Consider the following 19,987-nt stretch of genomic DNA (forward strand, 5'->3'; position numbering starts at 1 on the left):
GGAGAGGTCAGATCAGAGTCTACCAGGTACTGGTGCAACAAATCAGACACACAATTATTAAGTATATGCTCTCTCAGGATTGTGTTATACAGGCTTTCATAATCAGTAACTTTACTGCCATGTAACCACCCCTCCAAGGCCTTCACTGAATGGTCAATGAAATCAACCCAGTCTTGTGAAGACTCCTTTTTGGTCTCTCTGAACTTTATCCTGTACTGTTCAGTGGTTAAGCCATAACCATCCAGGAGTGCATTCTTAAGAACTGTAAAATTATTGGCATCACTTTCTTTCACAGTAAGGAGTCTATCCCTACCCTTTCCACTAAATGATAGCCATAGGATAGCAGCCCACTGCCTTTGAGGGACATCCTGTACAACACAGGCCCTCTCAAGTGCAGCAAACCACTTGTTAATGTCATCCCCCTCCTTGTAAGGGGGAACTATCTTGTGCAGATTCCTGGAATCATGCTCTTTTGCAGGATGACTATGGGGAATACTGGTGCTGCCACCATGGGTTTCTAAACCCAGTTTCTGTCTCTCCTTCTCTACTTCTAAAGTCTGTCTATCCAAATCCAGCTGTTGCTTCTTGAGCTTCAGTCTGGTTTGTTCCACTCTCAATCTATTGAGCTCCCTTTCTAACAATCTGTCATCAGGGTGGGTGGGAGGGACATGCCTTGAAACAGAAGTATGGTGAGAATGGACAGAAGGAGACCTGTCCCTTACAGAAGCCACCCTAACAGCTTGGCTAACAGAAACATCACTACCAGTATGGTGAGAATAAATGCTTTTGCTATGATGTGAGACAACACTATTTATATGGTGTGGCTCATCATCATTACCAACTATGCTAGACTGTCTAGTAATGGGCAGGCTAGGAAGTTTCTTTCCTGAATCTTTTCCTGGGGGAGTCCCTGGATCAGATTGAGAACCATTAGCTACTTTTTCAACAGATGGGGCACTTATGGCCTTATCCTGTACTCTAAGCATGTTAATTAACAGTTCTAAGGAAGGATTCTTCCCTACACTCAAACCTCTCTCTATGCAGAGATTCCTTGCTCCTTTCCAGCTAAGGTGATCATATGCAAGTTTGGACAGATCAACATTTTGGCCTGTGCCAGACATTTTTTAGAGAGAGTTAAAGTGATAGTAAAAGATAAAAAGTTTGTCAGAGCTTTTAGAAAGACAGAGAAAAAAACTTTTAAAACTTTTTAGAACTTTTTAGAAAGTTAGAAGTACTTTTCAGCACTTAGAAAAGAGTGAAAAGAGGAAATGCAAAACTTTTTGGCTATGTGTATATACACTGACCTTGTTTTGTATATTTTTCTCTTATGAAAAGTACAATGACAAGAGTGGTAAGTAGTCTCAAAGCACTTATCCCACCGCTGCACAACCAATGTAGGAGGCTGGACTGGCTTGTAGTGAGTACCAAGGGGTACTTGCACCTTGCACCAGGCCCAGTTATCCCTTATTAGTGTATAGGGTGTCTAGCAGCTTAGGCTGATAGATAATGGTAGCTTAGCAGAGCAGCTTAGGCTGAACTAGGAGACGTGTGAAGCTACTACAGTACCACTTAGTGTCATATGCACAATATCATAAGAAAACACAATACACAGTTATACTAAAAATAAAGGTACTTTATTTTTATGACAATATGCCAAAGTATCTTAGAGTGTACCCTCAGTGAGAGGATAGGAAATATACACAAGATATATATACACAATAGCAAAAATATGCAGTATAGTCTTAGAAAACAGTGCAAACAATGTATAGTTACAATAGGATGCAATGGGGAAACATAGGGATAGGGGCAACACAAACCATATACTCCAAAAGTGGAATGCGAACCACGAATGGACCCCAAACCTATGTGACCTTGTAGAGGGTCGCTGGGACTATTAGAAAATAGTGAGAGTTAGAAAAATAACCCTCCCCAAGACCCTGAAAAGTGAGTGCAAAGTGCACTAAAGTTCCCCTAAGGTCAAAGAAGTCGTGTTAGAGGAATAATGCAGGAAAGACACAAACCAGCAATGCAACAACTGTGGATTTCCAATCTAGGGTACCTGTGGAACAAGGGGACCAAGTCCAAAAGTCACAAGCAAGTCGGAGATGGGCAAATGCCCAGGAAATGCCAGCTGCGGGTGCAAAGAAGCTTCGACTGGACAGAAGAAGCAAAGGTTTCTGCAGGAACAAAAAGGGCTAGAGACTTCCCCTTTGGTGGACGGATCCCTCTCGCCTTGGAGAGTCGTGCAGAAGTGTTTTCCCGCCGAAAGGACGCCAACAAGCCTTGCTAGCTGCAAATCGTGCGGTTAGCGTTTTTGGACGCTGCTGAGGCCCAGGAGGGACCAGGAGGTCGCAAATTGGACCTGGAGAGAGAGGGGACGTCGAGCAAGACAAGGAGCCCTCTCTGAAGCAGGTAGCACCCGGAGAAGTGCCAGAAACAGGCACTACAAGGATGTGTGAAACGGTGCTCGCCAAAGTTGCACAAAGGAGTCCCACGTCGCCGGAGACCAACTTAGAAAGTCGTGCAATGCAGGTTAGAGTGCCGTGGACCCAGGCTTGGCTGTGCACGAAGGATTTCCGCCGGAAGTGCACAGGGGCCGGAGTAGTTGCAAAAGTCGCAGTTCCCAGCAATGCAGTCTAGCGAGGTGAGGCAAGGACTTACCTCCACCAAACTTGGACTGAAGAGTCACTGGACTGTGGGAGTCACTTGGACAGAGTTGCCGGATTCGAGGGACCTCGCTCGTCGTGCTGAGAGGAGACCCAAGGGACCGGTAATGCAGCTTTTTGGTGCCTGCGGTTGCAGGGGGAAGATTCCGTCGACCCACGGTAGATTTCTTCGGAGCTTCTGGTGCAGAGAGGAGGCAGACTACCCCCACAGCATGCACAAGCAGGAAAACAGTCGAGAAGGCGGCAGGATCAGCGTTACAGAGTTGCAGTAGTCGTCTTAGCTACTATGTTGCAGTTTTGCAGGCTTCCAGCGCGGTCAGCAGTCGATTCCTTGGCAGAAGGTGAAGAGAGAGATGCAGAGGAACTCTGATGAGCTCTTGCATTCGTTATCTAAAGTTTCCCCAGAGACAGAGACCCTAAATAGCCAGAAAAGAGGGTTTGGCTACCTAGGAGAGAGGATAGGCTACTAACACCTGAAGGAGCCTATCAGCAGGAGTCTCTGACGTCACCTGGTGGCACTGGCCACTCAGAGCAGTCCAGTGTGCCAGCAGCACCTCTGTTTCCAAGATGGCAGAGGTCTGGAGCACACTGGAGGAGCTCTGGACACCTCCCAGGGGAGGTGCAGGTCAGGGGAGTGGTCACTCCCCTTTCCTTTGTCCAGTTTCGCGCCAGAGCAGGGCTAAGGGGTCCCCTGAACCGGTGTAGACTGGCTTATGCAGAAAGCATTTCCAGAGGCTGGGGGAGGCTACTCCTCCCCTGCCTTCACACCATTTTCCAAAGGGAGAGGGTGTCACACCCTCTCTCAGAGGAAGTTCTTTGTTCTGCCATCCTGGGCCAGGCCTGGCTGGACCCCAGGAGGGCAGATGCCTGTCTGAGGGGTTGGCAGCAGCAGCAGCTGCAGTGAAACCCCAGGAAGGGCAGTTTGGCAGTACCAGTGTCTGTGCTACAGACCACTGGGATCATGGAATTGTGCCAACAATGCCAGGATGGCATAGAGGGGGCAATTCCATGATCTTAGACATGTTACATGGCCATATTCGGAGTTACCATTGTGAAGCTACATATATGTAGTGACCTATATGTAGTGCACGCGTGTAATGGTGTCCCCGCACTCACAAAGTTCAGGGAATTGGCTCTGAACAATGTGGGGGCACCTTGGCTAGTGCCAGGGTGCCCTCACACTAAGTAACTTTGCACCTAACCGTTACCAGGTAAAGGTTAGACATATAGGTGACTTATAAGTTACTTAAGTGCAGTGTAAAATGGCTGTGAAATAACGTGGACGTTATTTCACTCAGGCTGCAGTGGCAGGCCTGTGTAAGAATTGTCAGAGCTCCCTATGGGTGGCAAAAGAAATGCTGCAGCCCATAGGGATCTCCTGGAACCCCAATACCCTGGGTACCTCAGTACCATATACTAGGGAATTATAAGGGTGTTCCAGTAAGCCAATGTAAATTGGTAAAATGGTCACTAGCCTGTTAGTGACAATTTGGAAAGAAATGAGAGAGCATAACCACTGAGGTTCTGGTTAGCAGAGCCTCAGTGAGACAGTTAGGCACTACACAGGGAACACACACATATAGGCCACAAACTTATGAGCACTGGGGTCCTGACTAGCAGGGTCCCAGTGACACATAACAAACATACTGAAAACATAGGGTTTTCACTATGAGCACTGGGCCCTGGCTAGCAGGATCCCAGTGAGACAGTGAAAACACCCTGGCATACACTCACAAAACAGGCCAAAAGTGGGGGTAACAAGGCTAGAAAGAGGCTACTTTCTCACATAAGTGCATGGGCAGTGCAGGGGCCCCCAGGGCCCCGCAACTCTCCTTCCTGCCAGCCTGTCCATGGCGGTCTCAACCACCATGGACAGGCTGGCAGGAAGGGGAGTCAAAATCCCCTGGGTGGATTCAAACCGCCGGGACAACCATGGCGGAAAAACCGCCGGTCCCGGCGGTGTGACCGCGGCGCTACCTCTGCGGTCAAAATATGGTGAATTGTACTGACAGCCTGTTGGCGGTACGATCGCCACTTCAATCTTGGCGGTCTTAAACCGCCAGGGTTGTAATGAGGGCCTTAATGTTTAAGAAACACAGTGGCACAGCCAAACTACTCTCTCTCAACAGCTTGTAAGACTCAAAAAGTTGCCTTCTAGGAAATGACTAAGAAGAGCATGCAGCATTCCTTGTACCAATGCCACTTTTTTCCTGAAGCCACAATTATTTTCAAGTCAGTAATTAGTTACGACACCAAGTTGGATGTTTATAACTGGTTAATGGCTTGTTACTACAACTGTGGTAAAAAAACATTGATAGATTGCACTCTGAATCACAATTATGAGTGAGAATGAGGGTGAGGCCCCATTCACACATGCTCCCACTTGCAAATCAAAGTGACTTTTGAACACTGCAACATCCTCTTTTGCCCAAAGCCTGTAATTTTGTTATTATTGGGCTGTGTGACTGCAAAAGATTTTCCTATATTAAACCCTCAGAGCCGAACAATACCTGTACATCAAATTAAAATGCCAAGATGTGGTTTTTTTTTTACTTGCGCTGCCTTGAACCCAGACTTGAACTTTTGTTTAACATCCCTAGCACCCAGCCTTGTATTTCATCAGGAGTAGGGCCTGTATTGAAATCTATTGCTCTACAGATTCTTTTCTCTCCACTTTGCTTCTTTCGTTCAAACTGTTTACCAGTATTTTAGGCAAAAGGGTGGGGTGTGAGGTTTTTTTTCTGTTATTTGTAAAAATATATTCAGATGGAGTGGTCCTTCCTGGTGACGTGTGTGACAGTGATGTGTCCTTGATGTGTTTTTTTTTTTTTTGCAGGAGGGATGATCCTGAATGTGTTGCATTAGTACTAATAAGCATGGTATCAACATCGAAATATTGTCTATTAATCACTGTAGTGCTTATAATTCTCCCTTTGCTTCCTTAAGATCTAAGTTAAAGATCTATGCACTAGGTTGTATAGAGCTATATCTAGAGGTTGTAGCCCCCTGATGGGCGCATGAAGGTCTTCTTCCCGCCTCGGGTTCAGAAACCACAAGCGCTCTGGTGAGACACCATACCTTATCCCAGCGCTAGACGTCGACTGGATCTTTGGACTCATTGAGAATTATAGTAGTCAGACTCATTCAACACAGATGAATAACATAAGAACCATAAACAATTCTAAACACCATGAGCAATTTAAACACTAAATCAAACTCCAAATTGAATAAAGTTTCAAAGCTTTATTACAATCTCAAAATCAATGTATATTGTGTGCAAAACTAAGTTTTAAGCATACAAAAAGTCTAAAGAGATTAAGCCTACCAAACATCAATAATATTAGCACTCCAAAAGAATAACATAAATCAGCAAAATCACAATATGTACATTAATTTCATATTTCAAAGCAGATGATGTTGACATCAGTAAATCATCAAAATACTATTTTTAATAATCAGTTTCAGGGTTGGGCCATCCTTATTTGTAACACAAATTTGGACTTGCATTTGTGGGAACGGACTAACACATGTGAGCAAAAGCAAAGAGGAAAAGACAAAACTAATTTGGAAAAATCATCTAACTAGGGTAACTCATTATAAAAAAATATGCTGGTGTAATTATCTAAGCTGAAAAGGAAACAAGAAACTGCATTTAGTTATACCTCTCCTCATGGGACAGGAGACAGGAGAGTTTCATCATAAGAGTGTTCACCTTCTTGCGACATCAGTAGACAGCAACATCAGGACAGTGCAGAACAAGGGCTGCACATTGGACGGGCCAGCAGTTCATAATTAGTTGGGCATATAAATGCTGAACTGCATAAGCAAATAGGGCAATTAGGACTAAAAGGAAACTCATAACATAAAGATTAAATATGGCAGAAGACTTAAGAAGGGACAAGCGGTGACAGCATAAACACCCAAGAAAAACTTTCTGGGTTCGGCAGACAGCAGGAGCCACAAAGCAGGAAATAGACTGACTACTTTCAAAAGTCTCTCACTAATTGGAAATGTCCATGCTCCTTTCGATTGGTCATTCAGGTGGGCTCATCTTGCGTACAAGATTCAGCATCCAATGGTAGCTGCTGACACCATCAAGTTTGCAACTATTCCAGATCCTCTCAGAGAAAATACATTTAATTGCCTCTATGAATTCATACAGTTCTGACAAAATATTAAATTTTCTTGTTGTTTGTTACTTCGGGATCCTTTCTCACCGTACATGGGATGAGCTAAACAATTCTCACAGAAAACTCAATAAGATTTCCTGTCTTGTTGGACAGCTAGAACAAATATTGCCACTTAGTTAACATTGAAACATGTTCTTCGTCTTCAATACAATAGTACATTCAACATCACGTCAGCAACCTAGGGAAAGATTTCAGGTCAGAGGGAACAGAATAAGTAAGTAATTTTCCTTTACTGCTGCCAAAATGAATCTTCAGGAATGTCCAGCTAAGAAAGCCTAAATGCACATTAATACAATTAATAGGCATAAATCCTATTGCTCACGTTACAATCGAAATCCTTTATGCAAAGCAAATTATTTTACCATAAAGATTATTTAAGTTTTTTAACACAATTTTAAAGGTGCATTTATTTTTTGTACACATGTAACTCACGTTAATAAATTCATTTAATTCAATATAAGTAAAATTATTTCACGAACATTTGATATTCATACTTCATTTCAACTGTTTCTCTTAAAGATAATACTTTCAATGTTAGTTCTTATCAATAATCCACTCAAATATAAGTGCACAATATCGTTCATGTTTAAAACGTGATGTCAAATACGAATGGAGGCCACACTGTCCACTATAATTTAAACGTGTACATGTTACATTTCCAGGTTAATTTCCCTGTTAGGCTTTTAAATGAAGGTTTGTAAGTCACCATATGCTAACTTCTATGTCACTAATGTATTAGTAAAATTCAATCTCTATCAAGCCTTTTTGTTCACATTGCCCAATCATGTGATCAGTTGCTTCCAAAACAACCTATACTCAAACAAAAAAAATCAAGGACTATATTATCTTCTTCAGACAAGTTAAGCTTTTCCTTTTTTAGGGAAATGAACCCCCTATGGCCTGTTTCCTAGTGCTTAGATGCCTTTGGTTCCTAAGTACTTTAATAAATGTCACTAGAATGGGCTGGATTGGTCTGAGCTGGAATGTGTTTAACTGGTTTGGGGAAACTTCAGCTCATGTTTTCTTCTCAGATAGTATAATTCTTCTGTATTTGGACTGAAAGGAAATTGCTCAGGCCGTCCCACAGCTCCTAAACAGTCATTTAGCTCTTTCAACTTTTCCCTAAATTTGTGAAATGTTCTTCAACGTTTTTTTTTAATGTATTTTAAAACGTATGTACTAATTTTATGACTTTGTTAGATCTCTTGCTTAACCTTTTCCTAATCAGCAGAAAACAGTAATATCAGCGTAGGTTTGTCGGAGATCAGTCTCTGTGTCTGTAGCTAGAGCTTTGGTAAAAAAGGAATTTTCAAATTGGTGTCAAGATCATTTTTCATAGTACTAGTGTTACTTTTCGAGCATGTAAATTTGCTTCTCATGTGAATTTTATTTATTTTATCAGATTGGGTGAGGAGTCATTGGAATTACATTTGATACATTTTTGCTAGTGGGAAAAGTATATTTTAGTTTTTTTTTAAACAAACCGGAGATGGGTGTTGTATGATTGCAATTTTAGTGCATGTTTACATAGATGAGTACACTCAAATTCCACATACTCAATACCAGTGTTTTTGCAAAGTTTAGAAGTACTGATGTCCTGAACACCGGATGGTGTAACTTTGCAATTGTAGTGTTCAAAATATGGTTGTTGACACGGCTGAGAGAGAAAACTAAGCGGCTGATTTAGATACTGGCAGAAGGGTTACTCTGTCACAAAGGTGACAGCTATACCAGCTGCTGAAATCTAAACCCCATAGGTAAAAATGGGATTTAGATATCAGCAGAAGGGATATTTATCATTGCTGTGACAAATTAACCCATCCCCAATATCTAAATCAGGCCCTACATTTTTAGCTTAGATGATAAAATTGCATACACTTTTTAGAAGTTTGAGACCATCCAAGTTTAATCTTAGGTGTGGCGAATTTGTTTTCTGTGCCGGACAAATGTTGCACTCTTGCATGTTTGCTATAAGGCATGACCACATGTGAGAACAGAGTTTGAAGTGTTTAAATTGGATATCCCCTATGTTCTCACCACGCATCCACTTTTTCATTGGACTAAAGCTGCTCTTCAAAGAAAATGCCCAAGTATGGCTAAAATGCTCTGGGGTTCAGTGTGTTGCTCATCTGAAATGGACCTGGCCAAGCAGTTTGCACTGGACTGTTCCTATTGGAGTAGGACTAGGTCTGATTTGCATGTGGCTGGCCTCTGTCTGGAGTTGAACAGTGTGCAAACAAAGGACTTTTCTGCAACCAAGTAATCACTAATGTCTGAGATTAATTCAAGCATTCTGCAAATTGTTGTTTGTTTGTCTATCTAAGATACCTTATGTGCGCAGACCTGAGTACAATGCTTATTGTGCCGTTGAACTCAAGCTGCACCACACTAATGATTACAAACTAGTCCAAGATTGCCTTTTAGAATTGCCTTTAAGACATTAAGGGCCAGATGTACCAAAGGATTTTACCCATTCTGTGTCTATGGGAAAAAGCTTTCGTACATATGGCCCGAAGCCCCACATTACATTTCTGGGGGTCCTGGAGGCCACCAAAGCAGCGGTCCTGCCTCCACATTATGACCCTGGCAGAGCCGCCATGGTCCGACAGCTGACACTGCCAGGTTGCTGCCTGTGGACAGCCTGGTGGTGCCGGCTGTCTTGATCTGTCTTGCAAGCAGCGCTGCCCTAGGGATTACGAGTCTCCTCTTCGCCAGCTTTTTCATGGCGGTCTCACCGCCATGCAAAGGCTGGCAGAGATGGGGATGCAGTTGACATGGGCAGTGCAGGGGCCCCCATGGGCAGCACCGTCTTGCTTTTCAATGCCCGAATTATGGGCAGTGAAAAGTGCAAAGAGTCGGCATCAATGTTGTGGTGAGTTTCCCCCTGGGCCAGCGGAAAACGTATAATACGGCCAGTGGGCAGAAAACCGTAGTGGCAGTTTTCCGACCAAAAGAGTTTGGCGGGCGGCCTCCGCCGTCCACCAAACTCTTAATAAGGGCCTCAATGTGCTATCTGACACAATCCTGTTCAACATGTACCAGAACAGGAAGGACTGCCAGGAAATTAGGGAGTGACACGCTCACACCTTTTATTTGGCCTCTGTATTTTGGACAAGTGTTTACACCTCACCTGTTTAAATGTTAATTTTTCTTGACTTGACTTACTTTTACCTCACGTTACATTTCAAAGGTAGAGCAGATATTTAAAAAATAGTATGACAAATAACTGAGGATCACGACACCTGTATGTTTAATAAATAAGTTTGAACATTGAAAATTACTATAAAATTCATCTCTATTAAATCAGTGGAGTCAGAGAAACCTTTGCATGTTACAGCAGATGTAAGGAATATGTGGTATAGAGAGAGGCATTGTAAAATGTAGTGTTCGATGGAGGTAAACACTGATTATTGCTAGAGACTTGCATAACAATGTTAGTTTTCACCAGGAGCATTAAGTTCAGCATTAACTGTTGGTGCTGCTATGGAAATGGCATTATCAATTCTGTCATTGATGAGTTAAATTTACATCTGCTGGAAAAATACCACATAATAAAGAAGAGGCAATTATCACCACTGCTCTGGATTTTTAGTGGTGGTAAATATATCACAGATGGTAAATTCATAATCACTGAAAGTAATAGCATTAATGTGGTATTGTTGTTACAGAGAAATATCATCTGAAAATGGTGGCTATCACAAGTAAAAAGCTTTCCACCTTTAAATGGAGCCAAAATTATGATAACTACCGTTTCTTGAAACAAATGTTAAATGAGGGAACCACACACTCAGATACATTTGGTGAAGCAGAATCCTCTTCTGTGCTTCTGAAATCTGCATTCTTTCATGTCTTTGGTTATTCTGTAAACTCTGTAATTGCCACCTGTGATAATTACTACCAGGTGTCTTTACCTTTGGTTATAAATCATACATATTACAACAGATATTGCCATGTAATTGACAACATCTTCTCAGAGCTGTAATTTACCATTGATAGTGCTACTCTGTCATGAGGCCAAGTTTAAATGCTGCAAAAGTATGTTGTCATTAAACAGGGCAAAGAAGAGACACACTAGTGGTCATAGTGTTGTTCTCACCGGATGTCAATTGCCTGGGCAGAATATATCTGTCTTGATTGTACATCCTCGTTAGCAGCAAAGAGATGTGGAGTTTTGAGAGATCAAGCTCTTCCCAAGAACAAACAACTTGCTGAAGTGGTTAAAGTTGCACATTTCTAGCTTGAATGAATGTTCAACAGTCCTGCTTTGAGCTACAGTATCCTTAATGTGTGGTAATGGCAGGCTGTATCTGTCTTGTTCTACAATATGCTTCTTCTGTTTCTTGTGATAGAGATCAACACGAAGGGCTAAGCACTCTACTTAAAGCACTGATGGGTAAAAGTCCTTTTTACTGGTGGAACATCTTCTGCCATCATCATGTATCTGATCACCTCAAGTCAAATTCTTAAACCCTTTCCAGCATGAGCATTTTACAACCAGGTTTTTGAAAGCTGAATTTATTAAGCCATGGAATACTCCTCTGGTACACTGAGGTGAGAGTCCAACTGTGGTAGTTCTAAAGAACTTGAAAGACTCGGTGTCCAGGGGACACTATTCTAGGTTTGATCTGGCCTAAACTCTCCACTTTTGTAGTCAGTTTCATGCTATGAATTTATCAAATGGACATTCGATCAGGTGTAAGGGAGGCAATTACATTTCAGCAGGTACTTAGCATACTTTTTCTGAACTTCATAAAACATAGCATGCAAAAATCTGGGACATACTTTGTTGCATTTGGAATCATATCCTATATCTCTAAATATAAACTTTCTCTTGTGTTGATGGTTAATGCTATTCTTATTAGTCCACAGGGGTTTGTTTTCTAGGTCTTCACCAATTTCTAACTTTGTGGACTTGTTTTCTTTCTTGGGGTCTGCAGGGTAGTGCTCCCTTTTATTTTGTGTGGAACAGTGATGCACTCCATGACACCCTATGAACGTCTCATTACAGAGTGTGACTTTGAAGAGAACCATCTGTGTGGCTACATGAACCGCTGGAACCCTAATGTTAACTGGTTTGTAGGTGGAGGCAACATCCGAAACTCCCAGTCAGTACTCCCGAGAGATCACACTCTGAACAGCAAGCTGGGTAAGAGTGGCATTACAACTGTAAGAGAACGTTGACAATTGTTTAGCAATTTGATGAATTTGCTCTCGAAATACATTATTTCTTTTAAACTATTTTTATTGACATTTTAAGTTGACCAGAACACATTACTTCCAAATAAGCAAAAAGACAATAATCACATTAACAAAATACATTAGGATTGGTACCAGATCTACCAATACAGTTAACCCCATCTGTTTGCGCAAAGAAGGGCTTCTGATATTCTTTCAATGATGAACATCAATAAGGCTGTGTGTCTACGTTCAGGTGTAGTGTTGAACTTGCGAGTGGGCTAGCGTGTCCTGCAGGTCATGGTAAGACTTCCATGCACCCCACACCTTATTACATTTTTGGGGGCATCCACAGGTTTGGTAAGTCACCCTCTCAGCCATCATATACTGATCCATCCCTCGCCTCCACTCTATAATTGTGGGGGACTCGGTGGAGCCCCAGTTACTCCAGTATTGGAACTTTCATAGATTCACATGCTTGAATCATTCCCCGTCGTCGAGATGGGAGCCTCCGGTACAATTACATAAGTAATGATGAAACATATCAACACAAGGGCCTTAGGCCTCTTTAATTTAATAGTCTATCGCAGTCATTTTAAGAAAAGGACCAAACTTGAGCATCCACCAATCAGACAACACCACCCTCTAGAATCCTCCTGAGAGAAGCTTCAGCACCTCAGATTTTCTACCGCACGTCGTGCTAGGGAGTCTCCTCAGAGCTCTGCTCTTTCTTCACACCTTTGGATTGCCTTGAAGCCATTCTTCTCTACTAAACCTTGTTTTGACTGATTGGGGTTAACACCTACAACATGTCTGACAAGGAGAAGAAGGGTTTATTCAGAAATTGTAAAACTTGTGGTAAGAAAAAACTACATTCTGAAGACCCTCATCAGGATTGCATATACTTGCTGTATCCAGACCACTCAGCCAAGGACTGTAAGGTTTGTCGTACCTTTTCCTCTAAGACTCTTAAGGATAGAGAAGGCAGATTATTAATTTGGCTGCAGAAGCTTAAGTACAGAGATAATCCAGTCTCTGATTCGGATAGTGATGACTCTTCAACATCCAAAAAGTCATCAAAAAGGGCGAGATCAGAAACAAGATCTCCTTCCCAACAACCAAGAAAAGCCAACAAAAAGACTACCACAGGGTCTTACAAGGGCCACAGCCCATCTACTTCACCTCATAAATCTTCCAGGAAAGGGGAGAGAGGTCATGCCAGCAGTTCTGAGAGACATAAGAAATTATCCTTTGTACCACCATCTTTGCCGTTTAAAAGGCCTTCATCTACTTCGGCAGCTAAGAATGTGCCGTTCGACGACGAACTCAGTGTCGACAAGACCGTCGGTGAGTGGTTCCTCACAGTCGACGACTACTTTCACTGTTCCACCATCGACGACGGTTATGACGACGACATCATCGTCGACGAGCGCCCCACCGTCGACGAGAGCAGCGTCGACGACGTCATTGTCGAAGAAGATCTACACTTCATCATCATCAACGACGGTGTCTGCTTTACCATCGTCGACGGTAGACTCCTCAGTAAGGCTGTCTACGATCAAGATCTCCATGCGTTCCACCAACGACGAAGACTATATCCGCGCCGTCGACAACACCGTCGACGAGGGAAAAACAATCTAAAAAACAAGAAAGACTTACTCCAAAGCACACCTCACCTAGTAAGGTGACACCCCTCATACCGGTTCACTTGTTAGAGGGGGATGAAGAGTCTGATGATGAGGGTCCATTTGGACCAGCCCATAGCCACTCTCAATTAAACATCAAATATCAGGACGAAGACGAATTTGAGGAAACTTATGACCCTCAGTACTATGGAGGAGATCAGCAATATCAGGAAGGAGCATACATTCCAACCTCTTTGCTCTCTGACCTCCGGGCGATGTTGGCTGATTATAGCAGACGTTTTCCTCCTCAAGGGGAGCAACCTTCGCCGTCGCCAGTCTCTGGGGTTACTACTCCACGTCAGAGACTGACCTCATTACCACTGACAAATGTTGCCACGCCAGATGTGACCTTACCTCAGGACACTGATATGTCGGAAGGGGATCAGGAAGAAGGAGAGCTCCTTGACACTCATTCCGAGTGGGATGAATACATTATTCCTGCTCCTCCTCCTTCACAGTCAAAGGTAGAATCCCCGCCAGACGACATCAGGGGATTTCATAGTCTCCTGGAGAGAGCAGCTAAACGTTTCGCCTTGCCAATGCCGTCCAAGCAAACAGATTGCTTCCTACATTATTTTAAAGAGCCGTTCCAGAAATCTGTGTGCTCTTTTCCAATGGTCAGCTACTTATGGGAAGAAGGGCTAAAAGTGATGCATAACCCTGCTACTGTCACAGCAGTACTACCACGGCTAGATAAAAAATACAAGGCACCAGACGATGCCCCAGCATGTCTAATTGGTCATCCTCATCCGGACTCGGTGGTGGCCCAGGTGGCATAGAGAAAGTCCAAGAATCAGTCTGCTCCTATTTCTGAACCTACAGACAGAGAGGGTAGACGGCTGGACAATATTGGAAAGAGGTTCTCCTCGATGGCTAGCTTAGTTATAAGAGCTGCTAACTCGATAGCGGTGTTAGCTAGGTATGACAGACCGCTATGGGCAGACATCACCCCGCATATTGTCCAGTTGCCAAAGTATGGATGATCAGAGGCAAGGAAGACATTACAGGAAGGTCAGCGCACCTCAGCTGAGCTCATAGACTGTGCAATGGACATAGCCACAACTGCATTTCGCCAGCTCGCAGGTGGGGCTGTACTTAGGAGGCAAGGCTGGCTAAAGGCTACATCATTCTGGCCTGAGGTACAGAATAAGATTTTAGACCTACCTTTTGATGGCCAAGCATTATTTGGTAAACATGTTGATGAGTCCTTACAATCTATCAAATCCGACACGGATACTGCAAGATCGCTAGGAGCTCTCCAGATTCGGAAGCCATCCTTTCGGGCTAGAGGAAGTGGACTGGCGTCATATAGAGGAGGCTATCAGCAATATAGATATTCAACCTATCCTTCTTCCTCCCAGCAGTTTCGTCAATACTACCCACAAAGGCAACCACCACAAGCAGCTTATGGTAGATCTGGCAATAGGGGACGCTGAACTCGCCCTGCTAAAGACTCGGCTCGTAGAGCCTGATACATCCAAGGCGCCAGCTACATCCAAACCTCCTCCACTGGTTCTAGGCGGAAAGATATCCCTGTTTCTGTAGTAATGGCAAGTCATCACCTCAGACAAGTGGGTCCTCCAATTAGTGAAACAGGGCCACACTCTGGAGTTTATCCAAATACCTCCCTCCAATCCTCCTCACAGGCTTCCATCAAGGTATCCAGAACAAGTCAAGAGGGAGATCGGCAAGATGCTCCTCAAAGGAGCTATAGAGAAAGTACCTCTGTCATAGCGAGGAAGGGGTTTTTATTCCAGGTTCTTCCCCATTCGCAAGAAGTGGAAAGATTGGAGGCCGATCGTCAACCTAAGGGAATTAAACATCTACTTAAAAAAGCAGTTGTTCCGCATGATAAGCCTACAGGATGTCCTTCTGCGACTGAACCAGGGAGATTTCATGTCTACACTAGACCTAAAAGACGCATATTTCCACATTCTCATCCACCCTGCCCACAGACAGTACCTGAGATTCATGGTAGTCGGAAGCCATTTTCAATTTCGTGTCCTTCATTTTGGCCTAAAGTCAGCTCCCAGGATATTTACCAAATGTCTAGCACCAATCGCAGCTTTCCTCCGGAGGAGAAAACACCAGATATTTCCATACCTCGATGATTGGCTGATAAAAGCAAACACCTACGCAGGAGCGCGCAGATCAAAAAAAAGGTGCGTTTCCCTACTCAACAGTCTAGGCCTCACCATCAACTGGGAGAAGTCCAAACCTCTACCATCACGCAGTATCACCTTTTTAGGGGCAAACCTGGACACTAAATCCACCATGGCGTGCCCCACAGTAGAGAGACAACAGAAGTTACTGACGCTAGCAAAGTCAAAACAGGGAAAAAACTCTGTTTCAGTTCTCCTTTTCAAATCCCTGTTGGGCATGATGTCATCATGCATACCTCTGGTTCCCTTCTGCAGACTGAAAATGCGACCGCTACAGGAGCAACTCAATCTTGAATGGCTCCAGGTTTCGGGAAGCTTCAAAGATCGGATAAACATAACCTCAGCAATGGTCAAAGCTCTTACATGGTGGTCTCAAAAGCATCATCTGTCTGTGGGCCTTTCCTTCCTACATCGTCCAGCTCCGTGGACTATCATGACCGACGCCTCTCTGGAGGGCTGGGGAGCTGTTTTGCAAGATCTTCAAATAAGTGGCAAGTGGCCATTAGAGTTGAGGGTGATGCACATCAACCTGCTAGAGCTCAGAGCAGTCTATCTCGCTTTGCAGGCTTTTCTTCCGAAGATAGCGGGGTCAGACGTAGTTATAAGAACAGACAACACCACTACGATGCATTTACCTCAACAAACAAGGAGGCACTAGGTCTCTCACCCTTTCCAGGGAAGCCCAAAAGATTTGGAATTGGGCCTCGCAGCAAGGCATCAGACTCACAGCGGTGCATCTGCCGGGGATAGAGAACAAAATAGCGGACTCACTCAGCAGACAAAGATAGAGCTGCCACGAATGGGAGCTAGACCAGTCCGCAGTGGATTACATCTTTTACCAGTGGGGAACGCCCAAAAACGACCTGCTCGCCAGCAAATGGAACGCCAAATGCCGGTACTTCTCAAGCTGGCATCTCCAAAAGGGATCTTGAGGGGATGCGTTTTCCATAGCTTGGTCAGGCATCTTTGCTTACACCTTTCCTCCAATTCGACTTATCCCAAGAGTCCTCACGAAAATGAAAACAGAGCCGTTCACCCTAATATTGATTTCTCCGTACTGGCCTCGCCAACACTGGTTCACAGAGCTTCTTCTTCTATCAATGAAACCTCACATTCCGCTCAAACCGTCTCTACACTTGCTAACAATGAACAAAGGGCAAATATCGCATCCAGATCCTCAGTCGATGCGATTGTCAGCATGGCTCCTGAACACAGAGAGTTTGCACATCTGAATATCCCACAGGAATGTAGGGACATTTTGTCCAGAGCTAGAGCAGATAGCACTAATAAGGCTTATTCTTGCAAGTGGCGAAGGTTTTGTTTCTGGTGCCACCAGCGACAAATTGATCCACTGTCCTCACCACCGGAACAATTATTGCTTACTTATTACATTTAGCGCAATCAGGCCTGGCACATTCATCCATAAAGATGCATATGGCAGCAATAGCTTGATATAGACGTTCAGACTCTTCACCTTCACTGTATTCGTCTAGACTAATCAAACGGTTTTTAAAAGGACTTTTCAGGGTTTTTCCTCCATTCAGACCTCCCCCCCCCTCGTGGAACCTGAATATTGTTCTAGCACAGTTAATGAAGCATCCATTCGAACCAATCCATCGTGCTTCGATCAAATACCTTTCTTGGAAAGTTGCTTTACTGGAGGCTTTCACATCAGCCAGACGGGTCAGTGAGATTCAGGCCCTCTCCATACAGGAGCCGTTTTTGCAGATCACACAAGACAAACGACTACTTCGCACAAACCCGCATTTCATGCCGAAGGTCCCTTCGGATTTTCACATGAACGAGCCCTTAGTAAAACTTTTTTTCCACATCCATCTACTCCTGCGGAAAGAGCGTTACACTCCTTAGACATTAAGAGATGTGTCAAATTCTACCTGGATAGCACTAAGTCCTTCCGCCGCTCCAATCAATTGTTCGTAGCTTACAGTGCACCCACGCGAGGTCAACCACTCTCCAAACAGAGTATAGCCAGATGGATATCCTCAGCCATTTGTTTCTGCCATCAAGCAGCGGGCAAACCACTGCATTCATCAGTCCGTGCTCACTCTACAAGGGCAGTTTCTTCCGCAGCAGCACTGTTTGCGAGGGTTCCTCTGCAAGACATCTGTAGTGCAGCGAGATGGAAAATCTGCCATACATTTACACAACATTACTGCCTGGAAGCAATCGCAAGGAGAGGTAGCAGTGGGTCAAGCAGTCCTCAGGAACCTCTTCAGGGGCAGGTGAGCCATCTCTTTCATCCCTCTATCCTAGATAAGGTATGCACATTGTTTATATCCTGTTACTTTTAAATACGGATGCTATGCATTTAAAAAAAAAAAAAAAAAAGGAAAAGAAGAATAAAGGGACAGAAGTAAAGATGGGGATATGTTTTTTAGAGTATTGCTTTATATATAGATCTATATATATATGTATGTATTATATATGCAGATGTTTTGTGACGTACACAGCTGCAATATTCCAATGTGCATAAGAACTGCTCATTACTCTGATTCAAGCATGTGAATCTATGAAAGTTCCAATACTGGAGTAAGAAAATTAGTTACGTACGTGTAACTGTAGTTCTCCAGTATTTTAATCTTTCATAGATTCACATGCGACCCACCCGCCTCCCCGGAGAAGCTCACTTTCACTTCTCTCTCTCTATCTCTCTCTTCCTGTTCCTATCCTTGATGCACTTCTGCTTGGAAAATCTGAGGTGCTGGAGCTTCTCTCAGGAGGCTTCTAGAGGGTGGTGTCGTCTGATTGGTGGATGCTCAAGTTTGGTCCTTTTCTTAAAATGACTGTGATAGACTATTAAATGAAAGAGGCCTAAGGCCCTTGTGTTGATATGTTTCATCATTACTTGTGTAATTGTACCGGAGGCTCCCATCTCGACGACGGGGAATGATTCAAGCATGTGAATCTATGAAAGATTCCAATACTGGAGAACTACAGTTACAGGTAAGTAACTAATTTTCTACTTGGCAATGCCTCTCTCTGGTACTGCTAGTCTCAGGTCTCTAAAGAGGAATTTGGCGTGTGGCAGATCTACATCTGTGTGGATGCCAAGTAGTGTGTAGCGGAGTTCGGCTGGTATCTGTGCTTCGAGCACCTGCCCCAATTCGCTTATAATATTTGACCAATATTTCTGTTTACTCGGACATGTCCACAGAATATGAGGACCCACAGCAGAGGCAGGTCGGAGCTGGGGTCCTTCCCATTGTGTGCAGTCTCACCCTATCTTAATAAATCCTGTGCTGGATTTTAAACTGAATGAGTCTTAGTCGGATTTGTATGGCCACTGTGCGGGGGTGCATTAGGGCAGTCTCCCAGTCAGTATCATCTATTGGCCCAAGGTCTCCCTGAGCCATCTGAGTGTCTGGCATATTATTGATTAAGGTTTTGTATATCCAGGAGATCACTATCTCTTCCAGTTGACCCAGGAGGAGACGGCCCTCTAACGGGGCGTAATCTGGGAGGTCCAATACATCTACGTTTTCAGCTCGCCAAACATGTGCTAATTGAATATAATGATAGTATTGAGATCAGGAAAGAAGGTATTTCTCTTTTAGGTCAGAGAACGTCTTCAGTGCACCCTCCTTTATAAGGTGGCCCAATTTAGAAATACAGATGGTGGCCCATCGCCGAAAGTCCTGCAGGCTCCCTAGTTCCCACAAATAGGAGCCCTCCCATAACGGAGCTTTCCCTAGTGAGTGTTGCGTGCCACCCTATCTTGCATCCAGCCTTATGCCAAGCCTCTATTGTAAGTTGTGTGGGTAACAGAAGGGCTTGCGTACCCTTTCCCCCGTATAAGTAGTGTAAGTGAGATTTGTGTGAATTGACTTCTCTCAAGCAGATATGTAGGGTGGTCCCCTGGTGAGGGTCCCCAGTCATTTATTGCTGTCAAGTGTGCTGCCCAGTAGTATGCCCTGAGGTCCGATCGAGCTATCCCACCATTGTATGAGTTTCGCTTGAGTGTCTGCAGTGAGATCCTGGGGTGTTTCCCGCCCCAAAGGCATGTACAAACCACTTCATCTACTTTGGCTAAGGTGTCATCCAACAGTTTCACATAGGTGTTTTGGAAGGCATCCAGTAATTTGGGTTGA

At 43.9% G+C, this 19,987-nt stretch overlaps 1 protein-coding gene across 1 annotated transcript in view; it reads left to right on the plus strand.

The window, feature by feature from the left end:
* Positions 1-19,987, plus strand: part of MAMDC2 (MAM domain containing 2) — a 480,378-nt gene that overhangs the window by 236,145 nt on the left and 224,246 nt on the right. The window contains exon 5 of the mRNA XM_069228830.1: positions 11,865-12,002. Within this exon, the coding sequence (XP_069084931.1) occupies positions 11,865-12,002 (138 nt within the window). The remainder of the gene's footprint in view (positions 1-11,864; positions 12,003-19,987) is intronic.

This window comes from Pleurodeles waltl, chromosome 1_1 (genome assembly GCF_031143425.1).
Source record: "Pleurodeles waltl isolate 20211129_DDA chromosome 1_1, aPleWal1.hap1.20221129, whole genome shotgun sequence".
Taxonomy (NCBI): Eukaryota; Metazoa; Chordata; class Amphibia; order Caudata; family Salamandridae; genus Pleurodeles; species Pleurodeles waltl.